The sequence below is a fragment of the Plecotus auritus genome, assembly GCF_963455305.1.
Source record: "Plecotus auritus genome assembly, chromosome: 1".
Taxonomy (NCBI): Eukaryota; Metazoa; Chordata; class Mammalia; order Chiroptera; family Vespertilionidae; genus Plecotus; species Plecotus auritus.
The window spans coordinates 171858493-171883106 of NC_137770.1; the positions used below are offsets into that span (position 1 = coordinate 171858493).

At 39.5% G+C, this 24614-nt stretch overlaps 1 protein-coding gene across 1 annotated transcript in view; it reads left to right on the forward strand.

Annotated features, from left to right (window-relative positions):
- TBCK (TBC1 domain containing kinase) overlaps nucleotides 1-24614 on the forward strand; it is a 205610-nt gene that overhangs the window by 60914 nt on the left and 120082 nt on the right. The window contains exons 5-10 of the mRNA XM_080650862.1: nucleotides 992-1065; nucleotides 13003-13144; nucleotides 19910-19970; nucleotides 21081-21142; nucleotides 21601-21662; nucleotides 23206-23354. Of these exons, the coding sequence (XP_080506988.1) occupies nucleotides 992-1065; nucleotides 13003-13144; nucleotides 19910-19970; nucleotides 21081-21142; nucleotides 21601-21662; nucleotides 23206-23354 (550 nt within the window). The remainder of the gene's footprint in view (nucleotides 1-991; nucleotides 1066-13002; nucleotides 13145-19909; nucleotides 19971-21080; nucleotides 21143-21600; nucleotides 21663-23205; nucleotides 23355-24614) is intronic.

Here is a 24614-nt window from a genome sequence, read left to right on the forward strand (position 1 = left end):
GGTGATTAGTAAGAAGCTAGTCAACCCTTCTAAGAGAGTTATGGGTAGCAAGGTGAAATATGTTCAGGAATAATCATAATTTCATTCTTTTTCATAAGCATATGAAAATAGTTTTGAAGGAATATTTTCTGGAGAATTATTTTCTATTAGTAGGATTACTCTTTTTCCCAGTTTCTCTTACAGATTTTCAGTACAGTTACCCTATGATATTAAAAATCACAAAAGAGAATATAGTACTTAATGAATTTCATATTTATAGCAGTAAAGCATCTAACCAATCTGAGTTTCTTTAAATTATAAACATTTTGTAAGGCTTAGAAATAAAGTTCTGGGATAAAGGAAACAACCCAATTTTAAAATCTTCTTAATTTTTTAGTGTTAAATATATAAAAGGGGAAAATTTAAGGGACTTATAAAATATATTTGCCTTTTATTAAGAACCTCAATTTTGTGATAATTATGACTGTTCTCGAGCAAATAAAAAATGGTTGGAAATATAGCAGATTTCACTAATATCTGATGATTTCAGACCTGATGTTTTCAAGTTAAGAACTCTCATGTCAGAGTTAAATTATAATGTTATGAATGGACTTGCTACATCCTGAAAAAAATATTTTGTGAAAATTACCCTAAAATATTCTAAGTAGGCATTCAAGGCAAACAAGAAGACTTGCTTTTTTGCTTTGTCAGAAAGCCTAGAAAGTACAAATACCAAAAAATGTTTATGCTTGTGTATGTATATACATACATATATGTGTGCATATACATGCATATAAATGTATATTTACATACACATACATTATGTTTGTAAGAAGTGTAAAGTAGACTAAACATTGGCAAGTAGGTTTTTAAAAAAATTGTGGTAAATTTATGTATATATTCTAATGTATCTGACTATATAATGGTTCCTTTACTTATAAAATGTATAATGATATTTTTCCTGCTAATATTAAAATGTTTCATAGTGGTTTTTTTCCCTTTATTTTTGTAGGGACATGTTAAATTGGCTAAATTTGGACTTTATCACATGACAGCTCATGGTGATGATGTTGATTTTCCAATTGGGTAAGAATATGTTTTCTTTTTTTAGTTCTGTCTTAAAATTTGTAATCTTTGTTATAGCTTTTCTTTATTAACATACCTCACTTAATGATTCTCACTTAATATGTGTTCCTCAAAAGACTGAGAAAAATCACTCTCACATTATTTTTCTTTGTTTCTGAGTTTAATTCCCTGTTTTCAATGTATAATTGCATATTAAGATTCTAGCTTAGTCTTTGTATATTTCAGAGGTAATGGGGTAGAGTCTACAACTGAAAGTCTGTGTTTAAGTTTTGAGTGATCCCTTCTGGTATAGAAATCCAGGTTTATGCAGGCCTCCAAGTAAAGAATGATAGTTTTTTCATCCTGTACTCAAAGGTGTGCTTTTGACATAGATCTTAGTGTTATATTTGTTGTGTGGTGACTTTTTAAACATTTTAATAATATAATTTTTCAGTGTTTAAAATTGATATTATTTAAGATACATAGAAGTTATAAACTAGTACAAAGAATTCCTATATACCACTTACTCAGATTCCTCAAATATTAACATTTAACTGCATTTGCTTTATCTTTTTCTTTCCTCTTATACATATATGTGTATAAATATAGTTTTTAATCATTTAAGTGTAATTATTGCATAAAATGGCCTTTACACCTAAATATTTTAGCTTATATTTTCTAAAGTAAAATATTTTTGTACATCCCACAAACTAATTATCAAAACCAGGAAATTAAAATTGTGTAATACCATTACATAATCTAGGGACCTTTATCATACCTTTCTGTTGTTGTGTGGTGTTTTTAATAGTATCTATTTGTGTTTTGCTGTTTGGAGTCTCTAAAATCAGTTCTATCCCTCCATCACTGAGAATTGTGGATCGGAGTAATGGAGTGTGTTTCTGCTTAAAAAATTAATTAGATAATTTTAAAAAGGTCTCATTTATAAATTACCCTTATATCTTTAAAAGTTAAGTTGTAGATTTCTTACCTAAATTTTTCATTTGTTTGGACATAGCCAATCTTGAAATAAACTGTTCAGTCATTCTTTCCTTTGATTATTAAGAAAATATTTATTGAGCACCTTCTCTTCTGGCTGCTGATATATAAAAATCAGTAAAATAGGTTCCTATCCTCAAGAGACTCATGGTTTATTGGGACTTTTTTTGTTTTGATGGCCTACTAATTACGGTGCATAAATTCATAATTTTGAAGTTTTGCATTTCAAAACTTGTGGTCATAGGCAACAAATAATTGTTGTTACAAACACTAAAACTTATTTTATAAAAATAGCCTACACTTTCCCTAGCTGGTTTGGCTCAGTGGATAGAGCGTCGACCTAGGGACTGAAAGATTCTGGGTTCGATTCTGGTCGAGGGCACATGCCCGGAGTTGTGGGCTCAATCCAGAGTAGGGGTGTGCAGGAGGCGACCAATCAATGATTTTCTATCTTCATTGATATTTCTCTCTCTCCCTCTCCCTTTCTCTCTGAAATCAATAAAAAAAAAATTAAAAATAAAATAGCCTGCACTATGTTTTTTAAAAACATTTAAATAAAATAAAAAATACATTCACAATAAAGCTCTATCCAGTACCTTCATTATATGTGATAATTACCTTTTGAAGTAGCTTTTAAAGAGCTATAATAAATGTGATTCCTTCTGCTTCTTCATTTTGTCTGAATCAGTTTGGCATTAGAGAGAACCCCAAAAGTACTAGTATAACATAAACCAAAATTACTTTAATTTGTTACCTTTTACTTAAAGGTGCTTTAGGTTATAATGATGAATAGAAAAAAGGAAGTGATTTTTCTTAAAGCACATCAAGCATTTTTTAACTACATTTGAATCTAAAAATGCTTGGATAGAATTGGTCTTATGTGGCCATTTGGTCTTGCTTACTTTGAAGTCTTAGACCCAAAGCGTCTGAACAGAAAGTATCAAAGAGCAAAATGTGAAACATTAGCCAGGAAAAATAAAGTGATCAAAAAGCTAAGGCATGAAAGAAAATATTTACACCAGAAGAAGCTTACAGTTGATTCAAAAGACAAATATTAAGGAACAACAAAGTAAAATGTTAACATCTGTTTCAAAATATTATAGAGTTAGAAATTGGACATTCATTTTAGTGGGCCAGTAGTTTAATACCTTGTTAAAACTTCAAACAGATTATGAAAGTCACTTATATTTACCTCACCAGTCATACAGCAAGGTTCTGATAATTTTCTCTGCGTGTTAAAATACTATGTTAAAGAAGTGGTACTTGTTAAAAGGAGATAATCTACATTAAAGAAGAACTTTAGGGCTTATTGTTTTCCTTAATTAATTTAATCATCCTTGATTGGAGCAAGGGCCACCTCTGTGGTTCCAGAGATCACCAGAGTTTTAGGTATAATAATCATTCATATATATATGAATGATTATTATACCCTCGGGAGTTCGACGGACCAGGAGTTCAATTGCTCGCTATGACGTGCACTGAACACCAGGGGGTGGTGCGGAATGAAGGAAGGTCCCGGCCAGCAGCCACCAGCCAGGGAAGGGAGGCCCTGGCTGACAGCCACTAGGGACCCTACCCCTGCACAAATTTTGTGCACTGGGCCTCAAGTTTATCTATATTGTTGCTTGACTTTTTACTATCCACACTATTATTTTCTGAGTTAGATGTGTTGGGAATCAGGATTAAAAATGACCAATTTGCCTTTTGGACATATTATGGTGATGATAAATATACAACATTACATTTGTGTCACATTCTCCATTTTTATTAGACACTAGAGGCCCGATGCATGAAATTCATGCAAGTGGCTCAGCCCCCACTGCCACAGTGGCTGCCTCTGCCTCAGCCCCCGCTTGCCGCCATGGCTGCTTCTGCCTTGGCACCCCTCAACCCCCTACAACGCGGCTTCGTCCGGAAGGTCGTCTAGAAGGATGTCTGGTCTAATTAGCATATTATGCTTTTATTATTATAGATGTATGTATTCACTAATATATAACAGTTTTATTAGGTGGGCGTTATTGTTTCTACTTTACAGATTAAGAAACCCAGATCATATAAAGAATATGTGTTAGGACTGAAATCAGAACACAGGTATTATAATATCAAAGCTAGTGCTATTTCCACTAGACCTCAGTTGTTTCAAGATATATCCCACATTCATTTAGAAGAGCAGTATGGTATCTTAGGGTAAGATGCCCTAAAACTGGTGTATGAGAGAAATACATGGACAAATTAAAAGAATATATTAATATCACCCTCATCATTGTATTAAAATGAAAAGGAATTAAAAAACCTAATTTGCCCATTTGAATTTAAGTTATACTTCCTGGCTTAATTGACTTGAATTTACAAATAAATAAGAAGTATTGACAATCATAGTGTGAGGAGGTGGCTGTAGAAAAGCACAGGAAGAGAAATGGAAGTAATAATTGAGTGCTTGCATTACATTTATTACATAGATGTTACATATACTTAAGTATATTTTGATTAATGTCATTATTGCAGGGTGGCATAATAAGCTAATTTCACTGAATCAAAAAAATTAGATGGTTGTGCTCATGACTAAATCTGACAATAAATGAGTAAAATTCTGCAACAAATAGAGCAGAATTTTACTCATTTTTTGTTTATTTTCTGAAGCTATATTTGCTTTTTTCCTGTCCAGGCAGTAGGATTCAAACTTAGCAATTGCCAGTAGGTCTGATTCTTATGTATGATCTGCTTTTTAAATTGTTGTCTGTAAGGCAGACCTAACTGACATTTTGATAAGAGATTAAGCAAAAAAAAAACCCACACACATATATATAATACATTGACACAGATAACAGTGTGGGGATAGTCAGAGGGAAAGAGGGGTGGGAGTACATGGAGGTGGGCTAAGGGGGTATAAATGGGTTACGATGTAGAGTGCAGATGATATTTTGTTGAGTTCTACACTTGAAACCTGTATGGATTTGTGAACCAATGGCATTCCAATGAGTTCAATAAGAAAAATAAAATAAATAAATATTCTTTTTTTAGCAAAAATATACTAAGCATATCTTATATTTAAGTTTCGTTGGTAGTTGCTGAGGATTTATAAAAATGAATGGTGTACCAGTGTCCTCAATAGTTTATTTAGATAGGAGGGTAAGTTTTTGTTATTATAAACATAAAAGCGTGTAATATTACATATTGCATATAGCCTATTACATAAAATATAGGACAAGTAAAATAAATAGCTGACACTCATGATGGACCCATAAGAAAGATACTAATAAAATACTATGGGGATCACTGAGGGGAGAAATAATTTCCATCTCAACAGATCTACTTCAGGTTTCATGGAATTTATCAGAAAAATAAAAATAGTTTAAGTCTGATAGGAAGATTTTGAATGTAATATGATTTTCTTACTAATTTCCTTATGTTTTACCATTGAATTTCCTACTAAAAATTTCCTTGCATTTGATAAATATAAATATTTATCTTTAGTGAAATTAAACTATATCAAATTCTCATGGAACCTATGACCAAATATAGTAAAGTATTTTTTTATTTTCTTCATTGATGAAGGTATTACATATGTTTCCTTATCCCCCCATTGCCTCACCACCAACAACCTTCCCCGCCCCCCCACTCATGCCCTCATTCTCCTGGTGTCTGTGTCTATTGGTTAGGCTTATATGCATGCATACAAGTCGTTTGGTTGATCTCTTCCCCACCCTCCCCTACCTTCCCTCTGAGGTTTGATGGTCTGATTGATGCTTCTCTGTCTCTGGATCTGTTTTTGTTCATCAGTTTATTTTGAAAAGAGAGGATTAAAACAACAACCATGCTTCTATGACAGTTATTAGTTAACCTAATCAGGAAAAAGGCAGAGAACTGAAGTGCACAAAGAAGATATGGTAATAGAAATATAACCAGAGAATTAGAGAACATTAAAAGACTTCAATAGGCTCTTTTTGTTTAACTCTGCAAATTTGAAAACTAGGATGAAATGGTTAATGGAGAAGAAATACAAATTACCAAAATTACCAAAGAGGACTTTAAAATCTGAAAACACCAATTATGGAAGCATAGTTAATGTGCCTTTCCTAAGAGAGATAACTGGACCAGACTGAGGCAAATTCTACCAAACCTGTAAGGAATGGTTAAATTTGTTGCTGTTTAAATTATAATTATAATATACTAGGGGCCTGGTGCATGAAGATTCGTGCACAGGGGGTGGTTCCCTCAGCCCGACCTGCACCCTCTCCAATCTGAGAGCCCTCAGGGGAGCCCTCTGCAATCCGGGAGTTTCTGTCTGTCTTTGCAATCATATGAGCGAATTGTCTGAGACCCCAACCCAGTTTGGTTTGGTGCTCACAGAATAATAGAGGTCTTTTTTTTTTTCTTTGCTCCATTGGTGGAGATTTCCTAAAGTTGCAGGATATCTTCCCTTTAATTTTTCCTCGACACTCTGACTTTACTTATGTCTCTCACCTTTGCTTTCCCTCCATCCCCCTCCTGCAACAGTAACTTGCTTCAGGCTCACTTTGCTCTAGTGCAGCCGTGGGCAAACTACGGCCCGCGGGCCAGATCCGGCTGTTTTATCTGGTTCTCTTGCTCTCCCCTCCACTCCTTTACTTTGAATTTATATTAGTTCACACAAACACTCCATCCATGCTTTTGTTCTAGCCCTCCGGTCCAGTTTAAGAACCCATTGTGGCCCTCGAGTCAAAAAGTTTGCCCACCCCTGCTCTAGTGTCTAGGAGATCCCGCAACGTGTCTGCCACCAGCACTACAATTCCCAGCATTCCTGATGCTCCCCACGCTCTTGGTTTCTGCTTCCGGTCCAGGGGCTGCACAAATGAAAAGGACTGCGAACTCCAGCCGCCCTCAGGCTGGGCTGACAGGACCGGACACTCCAGTGGCATCCCTGGGACCCCAGCCACTCAACACCAGTGCGTGCACTGGCCACAGACTCAAAGCGGGTGGGGTCCTGGGGTCACCCTCCACATCGCCATCCCATCCCGCCCCTGGCCGCTCAGCGCCTGCGCATGTAGGCCCTGAGCGGTCAGGAGGCAGGAACGCCCTGCCCCTGGCCACTCGGCTCCTGCACGCTGCTCACAGGCCCACCATCTTTGTCAGGTTAATTTGCATACTCACTCCTGATTGGCTGTGGGCATCGCGGAGGTACGGTCAGTTTACATATTTGTCTATTATTAGTGTAGATATCCTGAAATATATTTTCAGGAAAACCTTTCAAAATATTTTAATAAGCTACTATAACATTAATCCTAAGATTTTTTTAAAGGTACCACATAAAATGTTTAAATACAAATCTTAGTCATTATATTTTACTTTTAAATTTATTATTACAACAATATTATATATGACATCATGTTATTTTATGATATCATTACTGACAGATGACTTGATTATAAAAACTACTCAAAAAAATCCTCATAAAAAGTATTAGAATTAATAAAGAGGTCAATGGGGAAAAAAGGGGGACATATGTAATATTTTCAACAATAAAAAATATTTTTTAAAAGGTTTTAAAAATTAATGATTCTTTCAGGTACATTTGTTAATATTTCACCTGTCAGTCTTTACCTTCCAACTGAATTTTTTTTTTTTCAAAATATATTTTATTGATTTTTTACAGAGAGAAGGGAGAGGAAGAGAGAGTTAGAAACATCGATGAGAGAGAAACATCAATCAGCTGCCTCCTGCACCCATTCTACTGGGGATGTGCCCACAACAAGGTACATGCCCTTGACCAGAATCGAACCTGGGATCCTTCAGTCACAGGCTGACACTCTATCCACTAAGCCAAACCGGTTAGGCTTCCAACTGAATTTAAAGCCTCATATATCTTCTGAGTTTCTGAGAAAATAGAAGAAACTAATTAAATATATGATGTTTGCAGTAGTTTCAAAACAGACTAATCTATTATTTTGGAAAGAACTTTTTTCCCCTCAAATGCATATAATAAGCCTATTGGTCTTTTAGTGGTGGCTAAATATAGGTTTTCATTCTTTTGCTTATGACCGTAATGTGAAATTTAATTCAAAAAATTCTAAATTTAATAAAATTTTATTAATTAAAAAAATAAAGGTATAGCAGGGTTGCTAGATACAAAATTAAATAAAAAAATTATTTACAAATCAGCAGAAAATACAAATACCTAACAAGAATTTAATCAGGTATGTTCAATAACTTTGTGGAAAAAACATACATCTTTTTTGAAAGACCCAAATAAATATGGATATATCATGTTCATAGACTGTTAAGGTCAGTATTGGAAATATGCCAATTCTCCCCAAACTGTCTCTATGTTTGATCCAATTACAGTAAAAATTCCAACTGTGTGTGTGTGTGAGAGAGAGAGAGAGAGAGCTTCATAAGAAAGTTCTAAAATGTATATATATAGAACAAACATCTGAAAAGGGCCTAGTCATTCCTAAAGATAAATTAAAGGCTATGTGTGTGTATGTGTGTTGGGAGGGCTTTTTTTTTTTTTTAGCATTTATTGGTAGTTATTATACTAGCATAATATTATAGACTTAAAATAGTGTACATATATAAAAAGCCAGTGCCCGGAACACTGGAACGACTAGAACTACCGGTCGCTATGATGCCCACTGCAGCTAGCGAACCGCCTGATTGTGGATGGGCCAGTGGCCAACCTCCCGCAGCCCCTTCCCCTGGCCAGCCCTGCCCCTGATCACCCTCTCTACCCCAATAGGGCCCACCCCCAATGGGCCCCCACCACCGCAATTGGCCCGCAGCACCTCCCCCTGCCCGGCCCACCCCAGATTGGCCTCCCACACCGATGAGGGGCGGAGCTGGCCAGCCAACCGCCTGTGGCCCCTCCCCCTGGCCAGCTCCGCTCCTGATGGGCCCCCACCACCCTGATCAGCCCACGGCCCTTCCTTCCACCCAGCTCTGCCCCTGATCGCCCCCCCCCCCCAACACACACCCCAGTCAGGGGCAGGACCAGCCAGCCAACTGCCTAAGGCCCCCCCCAGCCGCTGGCCCCCAATCGGCCTCTCCACCCCATTTGGGGGCAGGGCCAGCTGGCCCACCACCCACAGCCCCTCCCCATGGCCGGCTCCACCCCCGATCAACCGCCACCACCCGATTGGCCTGCGGCCCCTTCCCTTGGCTGGCCCCACCTCCAATCAGCCCCCACAACACCAATCGGGGGCAGGACCTGCCAGCCAATCTCCCGTGGCCCCTTCCCACCAGCCGACCCGGCCCTGATTGGGCCCCAATCTGGGCTGGTTGGCCGGCCAACCCACTGCTGTCTTCAACTCCCAACAGGCCGGGCCCCAATCCATCCCAATTGGGGCCGGGCCAGCCGAACCCCACCTGTGCACGAATCCGTGCACTGGGCCTCTAGTATAATAATAATTGAAACTGGACACAATTGCTTATTTATGCAGGGAGAAAGATAAAATACCTTTTGTCATACGAAAAAATTATTCTAGTTGGATTAAGAAACTTAAATGTGAAATATAAACTATCAGACTTTGAGAAAATGACACAGGAGATCATTTATATAAGATAACAAAATCACTAAGTATGAGAGAAAAGACTAATTAATTTGAAAGATTAATTAGTTTGAAAAATCACTAAGTATGAGAAGGACTTCTCATTCATAAACAAATACCATGAAGAGAATGAAAAGACAGGCCAGAAAATGGTAGAAAGTATCTTAAGTCACAATTACTAAAAAAAAGGAATTAGTATCCAGAATTATAAATAACTTTTTTAAAAAAGTAATAGAAATGTCAAAAACTGTGCAGAAAAGGGTTAACATAACAGGCATGAGGTAGCTATCCTTAGAAACTAAGTCCTCCTTGCATAATTGGCCCTTGGCTAGTGCCTGGGAACTTTGATTTCAAAGACATTTCATCCCATGGTTTTCTAACTGATAAGGCTGGTTTTCTGTTCTTGTTTGTGTAAAGAATGTGGTTTGTGCAAAACACTGGTTTCATTCTAAGGCTCTTGAATTTTGATGTATGCTAAACTAAAGATACCTTTATGACCAGTTAACAATGAAAACCTTGGGCACTGAGTCTTTAATAAACTTCACTGGCCAGAGGCATTGCATACATGTTTCTACCTTTTTGTTGCTGGGGAAAAGTTTGTTCTATGTGGCCCCTGATGGGAGAGAGAGTGTAAGGAAGCCTACAGAAAGATTCCTTCATATTCCTGCTGTTTTTTTCTCCTTGTGATTCAGCTATATACACTCTGTCATGGTCATAAATCTTGGCTGTGGGTATATCTATATGCCAAGTTACATGAGTCCTAGTGAATCTCTAAATGTGGGGGTGGTCTTGGGACCCCAACCCAACACCTTACCAGAGAAATGGATAAAAGACCTAGAGGGTATTATGCTAAGTGAAATAAATCAGTAAAAGAAAGATTTCACTTATATAATGGTCCCAAAAATGTTGAATAATTATAAAGGCAGTGTTTATTAAATTACATTTCATTTTCAAAATTGAGCTATCAGCTGTTAAAGTGTGTATACATTTTTTGGAACACCCTTTAAATGGAATCTAAAGAACAAAAGAAATGAACAAAAGTGAAACAGACTGGTTGCCAGAATAGAGGGGGCTTGGAAGACTGGGTTACATGCAACAATATTGATGACTTTTAAATAAATAATGTTAATTGAAAAAGCAAATCACAAACGAATACTGACCAGTAATATGAAGTTCAGAAATATGTGTGACTAAGCAATGTACTTTTTAGGGATATAAATATATGGTAAAACCATAATTGGAAGAGAATTACAAACACAAAAATTTCAGCTATGTGATTCTTTTGGGGGATATAAGAGGGACACGATTAGGGAGAAGCATAGATGGACCCTTAGTGACAATAAGATGTTCTTTACTTAAACTGCTTGGCAAGTACACAGTTGTTCATTGGAACTTTATTTTTTTATACTTTATTCATATTTAATACTTTATTCATATTTTATACTTTATTCATACTATATAATAAAAGAGTAATATGCAAATTAACCATCACTCCGCTACACCCACAAGCCACGCCCACCAGCCACGCCCACCAGCCAATCAGGAGTGAATATACAAATAAACCCAACCAACATGGATACAGCCACAGAGAGCAGGAGGGAGGCTTGGGTTTCTCCGGAAATGGAGGAAGCCAAGCTTTCCACCTGCCCTTGCCGGCCTAGGCCTCCATTCAAGGCTACAAAGTTTCAATGATAGAAGATACATAAAACCAAACAGAAACGGCGGCAGCCACGGAGCTGGAAAGAGCAGGAGGCTGGGGCTGCCCCCAGTGATGAAGGAAGCCAAGCTTTCCACACACCCTGGCCAGCCCAGGCCTCCGCTTAAGGCTACAAAGTTACAATTATAGAAGATACATAAATACCAAGAGCCTTGGAGCAAGCAGAAGGCTTGGCTCTGCTCCAGGCTACAAAGTTTCAATTGTAGAAGATAAATAAACCCCAGATACCAGGGCCTCTGCTTGGGTCGCCAGGGGGCATGGCCAGCCTGCAAACCACCACAGGCCCCTCGCCCAGGCCGCCCCACGCCCCAAGGGAACCCCCACCCTGATCCGGGACACCCTTCAGGGCAAACCAGCTGGCCCCCACCTGTGCACCAGGCCTCTATCCTATCTAATAAAAGAGTAATATGTAGATTGACCATCACTCCAACACACAAGATGGCTGCCCCCATGTGGTCAAAGACCCTGCCCCCATGTGGACACAAGATGGCCACCACAAGATGGCCAGCAAGGGAGGGCTGTTGGAAGGGACCAGGCCTACAAGGGAGGGGCAGTTGGGGGCGATCAAGCCTGCAGGGGAGGGCAGTTGGGGGCGACCAGGCCTGCAGGGAAAGGCAGTTGGGAGGGACCCAGGCCTGCAGGGGAGAGCAGTTGGGAGGGACCAGGCCTGCAGGGGAGGGCAGTTAGGGGTGACCAGGCCTGCAGGGGAGGGCAGTTAGGGGAAAACAGGCTGGCAGGGGAGCAGTTAGGCATCGATCAGGCTGTCAGGGGAGTGGTTAGGGGCTGATCAGGCTGGCAGGCAGAAGCAGTTAGGGGCAATCAGGAAGGCAGGCAGGCAAGCAGTTGGGATCCAGCAGTCCTGGATTGTGAGAGGGATGTCCAACTGCCTGTATAAGCCCCATCCCGGTGGGATTGGGCCTAAACGGGCAGTTGGACATCCCTCGAGGGGTCCCAGATTGTCGAGGGTGCAGGCTGGGCTGAGGGACACCCCCCTTCCCTGTGCACGAATTTCATGCACCAGGCCTCTACTATTTAATATTTACTAAAACAGTTTTTAAAAAAACTTGTTATGTTGGTGAATGGAGGTAAGGGGAAATAGTCACTCTCATGTATTGCTATGAGAATATAAATTGATACAACCTGAAAGAGCAACTTGGTGATATATACGTATATAAGTACTACAGACCCGGTGCACGTATTCATGCACCCGTGGGGTCCCTCAGGGTGGCCTGCGGGGATTGGGCCAAAACCGGCAGTCCAACATCCCCCGAGGGATGCATTAGTGTGCAAAGTGGCAGGCGGCTGGGGAGGAGCCCGAGCCCGGGCCAGGCACCGCTCCCGCTATCCCAGCCCCACTATGCCTGCCACCTCCGCTGCTCGCTGCTCGGTAGGCTCGCTGACAGTTTTCAGAAAGAACGAGGCAAAGCTATACTTATTGTTGTAGAATGATCTCTATAAAATATACAGAGTAATGTGTATAGTATGCTTCCTTGTGGGGCAGTGGTGATGGGTGGTCAAGTTTACACGTACTTAAGTATGTATGAGTGACTGGAGCACAGAGAGGGGAGAGTCTTAGCTTCTAATTTATATATTATTACAATATTTTGACATTCCTACTAGTATTCAAAATAATACTGTTTTGAAAGGTGAAATGTTCTTTACTTCTTCCTACCTTTGTTGTTGTTCATAGTAATTATTCATTTTTCAAATATATCATTATAGGTATCCATCATACTTGGCACCTGAGGTAATTGCACAAGGAATTTCCAAAACCACTGATCATGTGCCAAGTGAAAAACCATTGCCTTCTGGCCCCAAATCAGATGTATGGTCTCTAGGAATCATTTTATTTGAGCTGTGTGTGGTAGGTATAAAAAAATATTAAATAATAGTTTTTAAAAAATGTATTTCTTAGAATAATTTTTTAATAGGAAAACTATTTGGTAATAATATTTTTTTGCTTTGAAAATTGACTAGATACTAGAGGAGAAATGTCTTAATTCTCAATTTGACTTGTAACAAAATTTTATTTGACAATTAATATGCCTATTATTTTGGTAGCTCTAGAAATGTTTATACTTTTACTAATTGTAAATTTTACTAAGTGTAAATATCATTTTGGTATTTCTTTTACCCTTGTATTAAGTACAAAAAAAATTACACTATACAAAGTTAAAAACGAAACATTGTATAAATGTTTACATTAAAACTGCTTACATTCTTTTATATGTTCATGCTCTCTCCCTTCTGTGGTAGTGTTTCTTTTAGATACCTCTTCTTCTCCTGTTCTCTTATGTTTCTTATAAGACTCATTTTATATGTTGGCTTTTTATGAGGCCTTTCCCAGATATCCTCTGTATTTATTAGGTAAAGAATAAACTGCTATAAAAACAAAGGAGTTAAAAATGAGTAGTTTAAAGAACATAGATGTTTTTCTCCCTCATGTAACAGTCCATTGAGGCTAGGGTGGGCTTTATTCTATAACTAGAGGCCCGATGCATGAAAATCCGTGCAAGAGTAGGCCTTCCTTCCCCCGGCTGCCGGCACCGGCTTCCCTCCAGCACCCGGGACCCAGGCTGCTTCCCTCCTCCAGCCACTGGCAGGCACCCAGGACTCAGGCTGCCTCCCTCCTCCAGCTGCCGGCAGGCACCCGGACCTGGGCTGGCTTCCCTTGGGCCGTCCGTAGGCACCCGGACCCAGGCTGGCTACCCTTGGGCCGTCCGTAGGCACCCAGACCCAGGCTGGCTACCCTCGGGCCACCCGCAGGCACTCAGGACCTGGGCTGGTTTCCCATGGGCCGCCCGCTGCAGGCACCCGGGACCTGGGCTGGCTTCCCTCCGGCCCCGGCTTCATCAGGAAGGACGTCCAGAATGATGTCCGGAAGACATCCAGTCTAATTAGCGTATCACCCTTTTATTATTATAGATGTCATGCAGAAACCGAGGCTATCAGGAATGGCTCCAGCATCTAGTTTCCAAAGTTCTCACTTTATCACCTTTTTTTTTAGCCATGAGGAAAGGAGAAGAGTGATTTCATGGTAACAATTTAAGGATGTGATCTAGTAAAAGTTGCAATGATCAACTCTACTTTTCACTAGTGATAATTTACACTTGTTGCTACATATAGGTACAAGGTAGACTAGGACATGTTGTCTTTAGCTAGATACCTAAATATTGAGAAACGAGTTGAAAATGGATTTGGAGGAGCAACTAACAATCTGTCGATTCTACTTTCAAATATCTGCCAGCCTTTGTTTACTATCTTCTTTGCTCTCCTCTTCTATTTTGGCATTTATCAAATTTATCTACTTTACTTGGACTATGAGGTTATTTGGTGCAGAAATTTTTATTATTTATCTATTATATCTGTCTTCCAGGGAACTTTCAAAATACTTTGAAAAATTAAGTCACTAATGTTTACCATATTTAAGAATTTAGATTGACATTATTTTTCTCCTTTTATGTATTTAAGAATTAATTCAACAGCAGAAGTAGTAAAGCATAATAGTTAAGAGATAAGCTTCTGTAGTCAGAGAGAACTGGGTTTAAATTCTGATGCTGCAAAGAATAGCTGTGTGAGTTAGGGTAGCTAACTAACTTCTAAAAGCCTTGGTTCCACTTCTATAAATAATAATAGTGTCTATATTGTTAAGTTGTTGGAAAAATAAAATGAAATTTTATCTAATAAAAGGGTAATATGCAAATTGACCATCACTCCAACACACAAGATGGCTGCCCCCATGTGGACACAAGATGGCCAGCAGGGGAGTGCAGTTGGGAGGGATTAGACCTGCAAGGGAGGGCAGTTGTGGGCAATCAGGCCAGCAGGGGAGGGCAGTTGAGAGGGACCAGGCCTGCAAGGGAGGGCAGTTGGGGGCAATCAAGCCTGCAAGGGAGGGCAGTTAGGGGTGACCAGGCCAGCAGAGGAGGGAAGTTGGGGGTGACCGGGCCTACAGGGAAGGGCAGTTGGGGGGGACCCAGGCCTGCAGGCGAGAGCAGTTGGGGGGGACCAGGCCTGCAGGGGAGGGCAGTTAGGGGTGACCAGGCCTGCAGGGGAGGGCAGTTAGGGGCAATCAGGCTGGCAGGGGAGCAGTTAGGCACAATTCAGGCTGTCAGGGGAGTGGTTAGGGGGTGATCAGGCTGGCAGGCAGAAGCAGTTAGGGGCAATCAGGAAGGCAGGCAGGCGAGCAGTTGGGAGCCAGCAGTCCTGGATTGTAAGAGGGATGTCCGACTGCCCGTTTAGGCCTGATCCTACCGGGATCGGGCCTAAACGGGCAGTCAGACATCCTTCGAGGGGTCCCAGATTGGAGAGGGTGCAGGCTGGGCTGAGGGACACACACCCCTGTACACGAATTTCGTGCACCGGGCCTCTAGTAATGTATATAAAGTACTTAGTACAGGGTGTTACATAGTGAACAATCAATAAATGTTAGCTTTTATTATTATTAATTATGCATAATATCCTGGATGGAGTGGCTTATTTGTTTAATCATAGTCCTGTGCAATGAAAGATTTCTGGTTCTATTCCTGGTCAGGACACATACCTGGGTTACAGGTTCGATACCAGGTTGGGGCACGTATGGAGGCAACTGATCGATGTTTCTCTCTCTCTCTCTCTCTCTCTCTTTCTCTCTCCCTCCTTCCCCTTCCTCTCTCTAAACATGTCCTCAAGTGAGGATTAAAATAATAATAGTAATAAAAATAATAAATATGCATAACATTTATTGTTTACATATTGGCAGTTCTTTCTCTAAGGGAAAATGTCAGATTTTCTGATTCTTTGCTATCCTTTGTTTAGACCATCTTACTTTTTTCATTGGTACAAAATAATAATAAATCTTATTGTTTAAAATCATAGACAAATAAAAAAATTATTTTGGAATATGAAAGCGAAGTATAATAAATATAAATGTAAAATATACAGTTTTTTCTTTTTATTACCATCAACTATATCTAAACTCTTTATTAATGATCTGGGTATGTCTTATATGAATATTTCAATTTAAAAAATGTTAGAATATTTACTGTATGTATATGTTGTATATATAGCACCAGGACAAATGCAACAAGAAATAAACTGTGATTAAGACACATTGTGAAGGAGCTTATAATTTTACAAGAGGCCCAGTGCACAAAATTTGTGCACTTGAGTGGGGGGCCCTCAGCCTGGCCTGTGCCCTCTTGCAGTCCAGGAGCCCTGGGGGATGCCTGACTGACGGCTTAGTGGGCCTAAGCCATCAGTCGGACATCCTTAGTATTGCCATGGAGGCTGGAGAGGCTCCCACTACTGCCGCTGTGCTCGCCAGCCGTGAGCCCGGCTTCTGGCTGAGCAACGCTCCCCCTGTGGGAGGACACCACCAGGGTGTAGCTCCTGCGTTGAGTGTCTGCCCCTTGGTGGTCAGTGCACATCATAGTGACTAGTCATTCCACCATTTGGTCATTGGCATATTAGCCTTTTATTATGTAGGATACGCTGTAGATGAGGCCCCCTAGAACCATAAGAAATGCAAAAAATTCACTGTTAACGTATTCTTGAATTGCCCCCATTTAAAATCAAATTGCCCCTCCCCCCCCCCCCCCCCCCCCCCCCGCCCCGTGGGGCATGTGCCGCACCTTGGGAACCACTGGGCTTGACACTTTTCCTCTCTGAGCTTCATTTCTGAATACATACGCATATACCATGGGAATTGTAATCTCTTCTCCGCCTACCTCACTGGGTTGTCATAAGGAGGTTCTGAGCTAATAAACCTAGAAATGTTTCATCAAGTAAGTGATGTCTAAACAGGAAGGGATTGTTATTTTTAAGCTCACGGGTATCCTCGCAGGTAGCAGGTGCTGATTAGGGGAGAAGGGCATGATTGTTTCCTGGGACTGTAGCTATGGAAGCTTTGCAGAGGGTTCCGCAGGCCTCAGAGGGGCGGGCTCTGGCCAGCAGCCCTGTAGTGGTGGTCCTCCCTGGAGGCGCTGGCAGAGGGCAAGGAGTTAGGGGGTCAGTAGGGGGGTGGCGAGGCCGAAGGGAAAATAACTGTCAAACCTTCCCACTTGGCGCCATTCTTTAAATTGTATGTGGCTCTTTCACAGTTGTACCTGCTCAGGGTGGGGCTCCAATCTCCTGGAGCAGGATGGGGGCCAGGGCGGAGCCAGGCAGGCTAGGAGGGTGGGTTTAGCGGCACCCCCAGCAAGGTTCAGCGTGCTTCCTCTTCGGAGACAGCGCTGCTGCTGTGGGGGGTGGGGGGAAGAGTCTGACCCTGTAGGGCCACTCAGGCCTGCCTCTACCCAGGTCTGGAGTTGTAGGGAGGAGAGGCATGCCTGGACCCAACAGAGGGGACCCAGCAGCGGCAGGCCGCAGGCCCCGGGTGCCTGAGGGGTGCTGACGGGTGGTTGCCAGTGTGCTATTGTTGTGGGCGCCCCTGGCGGGAGTGGCAGGGGAAGAGATTGGGAGTCGCGGGCTGCAGCTACCCCCAAGGCTGGGTCTTCTCCCCGTCCGTCCCCCATCCGTCCGGCCTCCCCATCCGGGGGGGCTGGCGCAGGGTGTTGGTCCCCCCTGGGGGTGCAGGGGCTGGGGTAATGTGTCTGTGCAGGGAGATTGGAAGAGCTCCCTGTGTCCGCTTCCTCTTCCTTCTTTGCAGTCCGGGCTCCTTTCAGGCATTGTCCTCAGACACACACCACCCCCCCACCACCCCCCCCACCCCCCCGCTGAACTTGGCACCAGCCGCCCGCCCCCTGCTGCTCGGGCATCAATATGCAAATTGGTCCTCATGGGTACACGGTCACAGACAAATTAGCATATTACCTCTTTATATGTATAGATTCAAATCCATAAACTTTGAAGATAAACTCAGAAAGCTGTGTGAATACCAAGAAAGGAAATACTAATTTTGTGGGCTTTATGACATTTTAAGTGGTATTCAAAATTTAGACAGTTTAAGGATGGCAAACTGAACATGAGCTTAAATCTTCCTCTGCCTCATCAAACAAATACTAAGGTATAAATTAATAGCATAACAACAGCTAACAAAGGCAACTTTGGTTATATTAGAAATTCTAAGGAAATAGATGAGAAGCTATACCAAGACCATTTTGCTAGGAATCTCTGGCCATATCACCAGAAAGTTACTATAGCCACTTTGCCAACCAGAAGTTTCCATAGTCTAAATGATGTGTAGAATCCTATATTAAAACATGAGTACATATCTAAGAAATACCAAACATCTAAAGAAGACCTCTACAAACAAACAAAACAAACAAACAAACAAAAAAAAACATAAGAATTTACACTATTGATTGTTAAAGTGAATGGAAGGGAGAGGGAGAGGGAGAGACAGAAAGAGAGACATCAGTTGTTTTCCGCCCGCATGCACCCAGACCGCGGTGGGATCGAGCCTGCGTAAGTTTCGTGCCCTTGACTGTAATCAAACCTGGGATCCTTCAGTCTTAGGGCCAACGTTCTATCCATTGAGCCAAACTGGCCATGGCTGCATTTCTAATTTTATAAGTCTTTGAGTAAGTTTTTTTCCTTTTTAAATCAGAGTCTCATCTTCTCTATACAAAAACCATGCTATCTCTTCTTAAGCTTTCATATTCTAAGTCTATTTTAAGGGACATATAAGTTTTAATTCATTTATAACAAGAGAAACATAATACTAAACATTTTTGAAGCATATGCTATGTGCAAAAAAATGCTTTGTATTTTTTATACATTATATAAATAACCCTTACTGTAAATATTCAATTTTAATAGATGAGAAAAGTGAGACTTAGGTGGTTAAATAATTTGTCCAAGTTGTGTAACTGGTAGTAGAATATCAAATTTGACACATGATACTAGTTGTTCAGCATATAGTCACTGAAGTTATAAGTATTTGATTCCAGACTGCATTCCAAGGAGCCCCTGAAGCCAATAAAGAAAACAATTAAAGCCTGGCCAGTGTGCCTCAGTGGTTGAGTGTGGACCTATGAACCAGGAGGTCACAGTTCAATTCCCGGTCAGGGCACATGCCTGGGTTGTGAGCTTGATCCCTAGTGTGGAGCATGCAGGAGGCAGCCAATCAATGATTCTCTCTCATCATTGATGTTTCTGTCTCTCTCTCCCTCTCCCTTCTTCTCTGAATTCAATAAAACTATATTTTTTAAAAAGAAACAATTAAAATATAATGTATGTGACTTAAAATAAATATACCAGGTGCTCTGTGAGCATAAAGGATGGCTAAGTTATTGTGGGAGAAGGGAGTGTCATGGAATGTGTCTTAATTGCCTGGATCATAATATGTAAGTAAGAATTAGTTGGGTAGATGAAAGGGTAATCTGAATCTTTCTCAGGAGGAATCTTATACTCTTAATAACATTCCTGGTAGCCTAGAATCCATCTAGACATTCAAGTATGTATGGTCTCAAATGTGAACAGTGCTTGAGATCAAACTAAAATGTTTAAGTGTTAAATATTACATAATATTTAAAAAATCATTACCTAACCAATAATTTTTCTTTAATGGAACTAACTTTAAAAATCTAATAAAACTTCTGAAGAGAAATAGAAGTACCTGATAAAATTATTTTCAGCTCTGAAAAAAAGACCTCCTAAGAAAAAAACATTCAAATGTTGACATAAATTCTTTTCCCATTTTATTTAGGGAAGAAAATTATTTCAGAGCTTGGATGTTTCTGAAAGACTAAAATTTTTGCTTACATTGGGTAAGTGTCTTGCAGTTATCTTTCAAATATAAATATAATCTTTACTGAGTGTTAGTAATCAAATACATTGAAATATCCTAACTTTCTTTAATTTTCTAATGATCAGTGGTAAGCATTAAAAGGACAATTTAAGAAGTGCCATCTGATGAATTATAGTAGAGCTTTCCTTATTTACTAAGGAATTATGCTGTGGATGGATGTAAAATTAGCCTTATGATCTAGCCCAGTAAACCAACATGTGAAATCAAAAAGTGAGAATATAAAATTATATTTTTCTCTAGCAGTTTGCTGTGAAATATTATATCAACTTTGGAGCTTTCTATTTGATGATTTATATGTGAATGAGTCAAGAATAATGTTTATTTTTCCTTATAACAAATTCATATATTTTACATGTATTTGCAATTCAAATTTATAAAAATGTGTAATCTACTTTAGAGTGGAATAAATTAAGCATGCATGGTAAAAAAGAAGAGAAAAGAGTGATAGAGCACGTTATGTAAAAAAGTGATAGATTGGTATGCAGGTTAATAGAGTGTACAAATAATGTGTACAGAATATTAATAAATAATAATAATGAATTATAAATAAAATTTTACCATATTTACCACATTTAATTTTAAAGATTGATAAGATAGCTGTTAAGGAGTCTTGGAGATTTCTAAATGTCATCTACAGACCAAACTTATACTTTAAGTCCTCAGAGAAATATATACATTCTCCAAATTGTATATAATAAAAATAAATTAGTTTTATAATCATGAAAAGATAATAAAACCTTTTAAAATACACACATATAGTGGAAAAAGCATGGACAAGAATCTTTATCTCCTTTGATCACTGCTTTATTTCACTTACAATTAGGCGGCTTTATTCACTTAAAATTAGGCGGTTTTATTTCAGTATCTATGATTCAGTTAAAATTTAGTGTTTGAAGCCTTTATTTTTACCACTATACATAAGGAAAGTTTAAAAAGTCACAAACTTTTTAATATTCCAGGTTTCAAAACAGCATTACTCAATATTTTTAAAATTATCAGAGTTCAGTACCCAGTATGTCTGATAAATTAGAATAGCAGCATTCATTCTTATAATTTTTCTGTCTTATAGACTGTGTTGATGACACTGTAATAGTTCTGGCTGAAGAACATGGTTGCCTGGACATTATAAAGGTTTGTGGTTAATCTGTTATTGAAAATTTGTTGATTTTGCATATTTGGGATACAATTGCAAGCTATTTTAAAGCTGTGTTTATTTGGGAAAAGTCCAAATAAAGACTTTTTAAAAAATCAAAACACAATGCAATATGAAGATGATGTATCATAGAGATGTACACTTGAAATCTATATTATCTTATTAACCAATGTCACCCCAATAAAATTAATAAAAAATAATAATAAAGATGAAAGAATGAAGCATTTGAGTTTGTCAGGTAAACACAAATCTTTGGAACAAAAATAAATAAAATATCCTTGATTAGCAAACATTTGAGTAAAATTTATTTTTAATGTATTTTTTATTGTTGATAGTATTACAGGTACTATCATTTCCACCCTCTATTTCCCCCCTTCTAAAATTTATTTTTAAGATTGATCATTTTAAATAGTTATTTTTTCTCTTTATTTACCAGGAGCTTCCTGAAAATGTGATAGATCTTTTGAAGAAATGTCTCACCTTCCACCCTTCCAAGAGGTTGATATTAAGAGTTTGGGATTACACAGATCTTTAACATATAAGTAGTTAATTTTTTTTATTGATGGTTATAATGCCAATGGATTTAGTAAGCATATTTATATATATAGTAATAACTGTTAGTAATGGCTTTAATATATGTTAATAAAAGAAGAAAAAATAATTAAGCCATGGTCAGAAAACTGGAATATACCAAAAGAAGATACTGGTTCATTTCCTAGGCTCCAATATAAAAAAATCAGCTAAACTGTGAGATATACATATTCCTCAATTAAAATGATAGAAGAGAAATGAGAACAAAAGTTTATTAGCAGTATATATTATAGCAAAAGACTTGCATAAATGATGAGGTAAGCTAACAACTATTGATTGCATAAAAGGATTTCTTAGAAGCTGTATTATTTCTTTTCCTTTGATGATGTCACTGTTAGCTATACAGTTATCCATAAACTCCCTCAGGTATATAATATTTAAAAATAATAATAATGTATTCTAATTTGTCTTTAGAGAAACATTTTTGTCAAGGCATATTAGGAAGAAAGTAATGATATTAAAAGCATAGTTTTGGGTAAATATGCCACATTAAACTAAGGGTAGGAAGAAACTAAGAGGTATCATTAGTGTATAATTTTATTATTTAATATATTCAGTAAAGCAGATACATGGTAATCAAGCTAAAATTGAGACACTCATATGTAATAATTTTGGTAGATCACAAGGTGTAAAAAGCATAACAAAGGTAAAAAAATTCAGCATTTACTACCAACAGTCACTTGATTGTTTTATAAACGTACTAGAGGCCCAGTGCATGAAATTCGTGCACTCGGTGGCGGGGAGGGGGTCCCTCAGCTCAGCCTGCACCTTCTCACATTCCGGGAACCCTCAGGGGATGTCTGACTGACAGCTTAGGCCCACTCTATGCGGGGAGCGGGCCTAAGCCATCAGTTGGACATCCTTAGCGCTGATACGGAGGTGAGAGAGGCTGGCTAAGCAGCACTCCCCCTGTGGGAGCGCACTGACCACCAGGGGAAGCTTCTGCATTGAGTGTCTGCCCCCTGGTAGTCAGTGTGCATCATAGCGACCGGTCGTTCCACTGTTTGATCTATTTGCATATTAGTGTTTTGTTATATAGGATACTTCTAGACTCCATGAAGGAGGGCTTTATTATATTACTAGAGGTCTGGTGCACTGATTCGGCCTGGCCTGCAGACATCCCCTGAGGGGTCAGACTCCACCAGTGCATGATCGGGGCTGGGGAGGAACTGTGGGAGGGCCCCAGGGTGTGTCTGGCCTGTCTTGCCCAGTCCCGATTGGCCAGACCCCAGCAGCAAGCTAACCTACCGGTTGGAGCATCATCCCCCTGGTTCTCATCATAGCAACTGGTCGAGTGAATGGTCGGACACTTAGCATATTAGGCTTTTACTATATAGGATGTGCTAATGAGGTATTTAAGACTTTTAACTATTCCTTTGAATGTGTTCCATTATTCTAGGAAAAATGTAATGACTTTTGTTCATGCTCTGTATTTTAAATGTTTCTCAAGGCCAACCCCAGATGAATTAATGCAGGACAAGGTGTTCAGTGAAGTGTCACCTTTATACACCCCATTTACAAAACCTGTCAGTTTGTTTTCATCTTCTCTGAGATGTGCTGATTTAACTCTGCCTGAGGATATCAGTCAGCTGTGTAAAGGTAATGATAAAAAAGACATAAGCAATAATATAAGCCTTGTTTTTAAAGGGAGTACCCATATCCTAGTTTTGAATGTATCAACAATATATGTAATACATTAGTGAGACTTTATGGACACTTGGAATTAAGAGGTAACTCCAGGCATGCTTAACATAGAATTTTATATAACTAACCTAATTTTTATCCTTTACATTTAAATTACTTTTGAGCAAGAACTTTAAGAATCAAGGAGAGGATGTGGCACCACACAGAAGTTTACTATGCAAAACAAAGTCCCATTTCATCTCAAATCTTTATACTATAATCAGGTCTTCTAATTCCCAATGGAATTTTCATTACATCAACATTTACATATCATACTAGAGGCCTGCTGCACAGATTCATGCACCGGTGGGGTCCCTCGGCCTGGCCTGTGCCCTCTCGCAATCTGGGACCCCTTGGGAGATGTCAGATAGCCGGTTTCAGCCCGATCCCCACAGGCCTGATCCAGACAGGAGTGAGCCCGACCCCCGCAGGCCCAATCCAGACAGGAGGGAGCCCAATCACCTCAGGCCCGATCCAGACAGTAGGGAGCCCGATCCTGTGTGTTGAGCGTCTGTCCCCTGGTGGTCATAGCGACCAGTCGACAGGTCATTCGGTTGTTTGGTCGCTTAGGCTTTTATATATATAGATAATCTATTATAAATGATCTCTAAAAATTGTATTGTTGATAGAACATTCATACTATTATACTTTTAAGAGAATATCAGCTTTTGTCTTTTTATCTCTCTGTGATAATTACACCTCTCAGAATGTGTGCTTTAGTGACACCAGTAAGTTACTCTTACTAGTATACTGAAAAGTTATCATGAAATAAATCATAGCAAGAAATAGTTACTAACCATTCATTCAATTAAATATTAAGTTCCTACTTTGTTTCACACACTGTACCTTCAGATAACATTAATGCCAAATGGTGAGGCAGACAGACATTTAGTCACAGAATTATGATTACAAATGAAGGTTTGTATGAACATAGCAGAATGGAAGCATAGCCTGCGTGAGACATCAAGAAAGACCTCTAAAGAGGCAGCAACTGACTCAAGACATGAAAGATAGGGTAGTTTGTGTGGTTTGCCTACTCTATGTTTTTTTCTGCCCTTAATCCTTTTACATAGAACCCAATATCTTAGATATACCCGATATATCTCTGAGCCAAAGGGTAAAATTCCACTTTTTCTCAAGAAACTGGATATACGTTTCATACTCTGCGCATTTTAT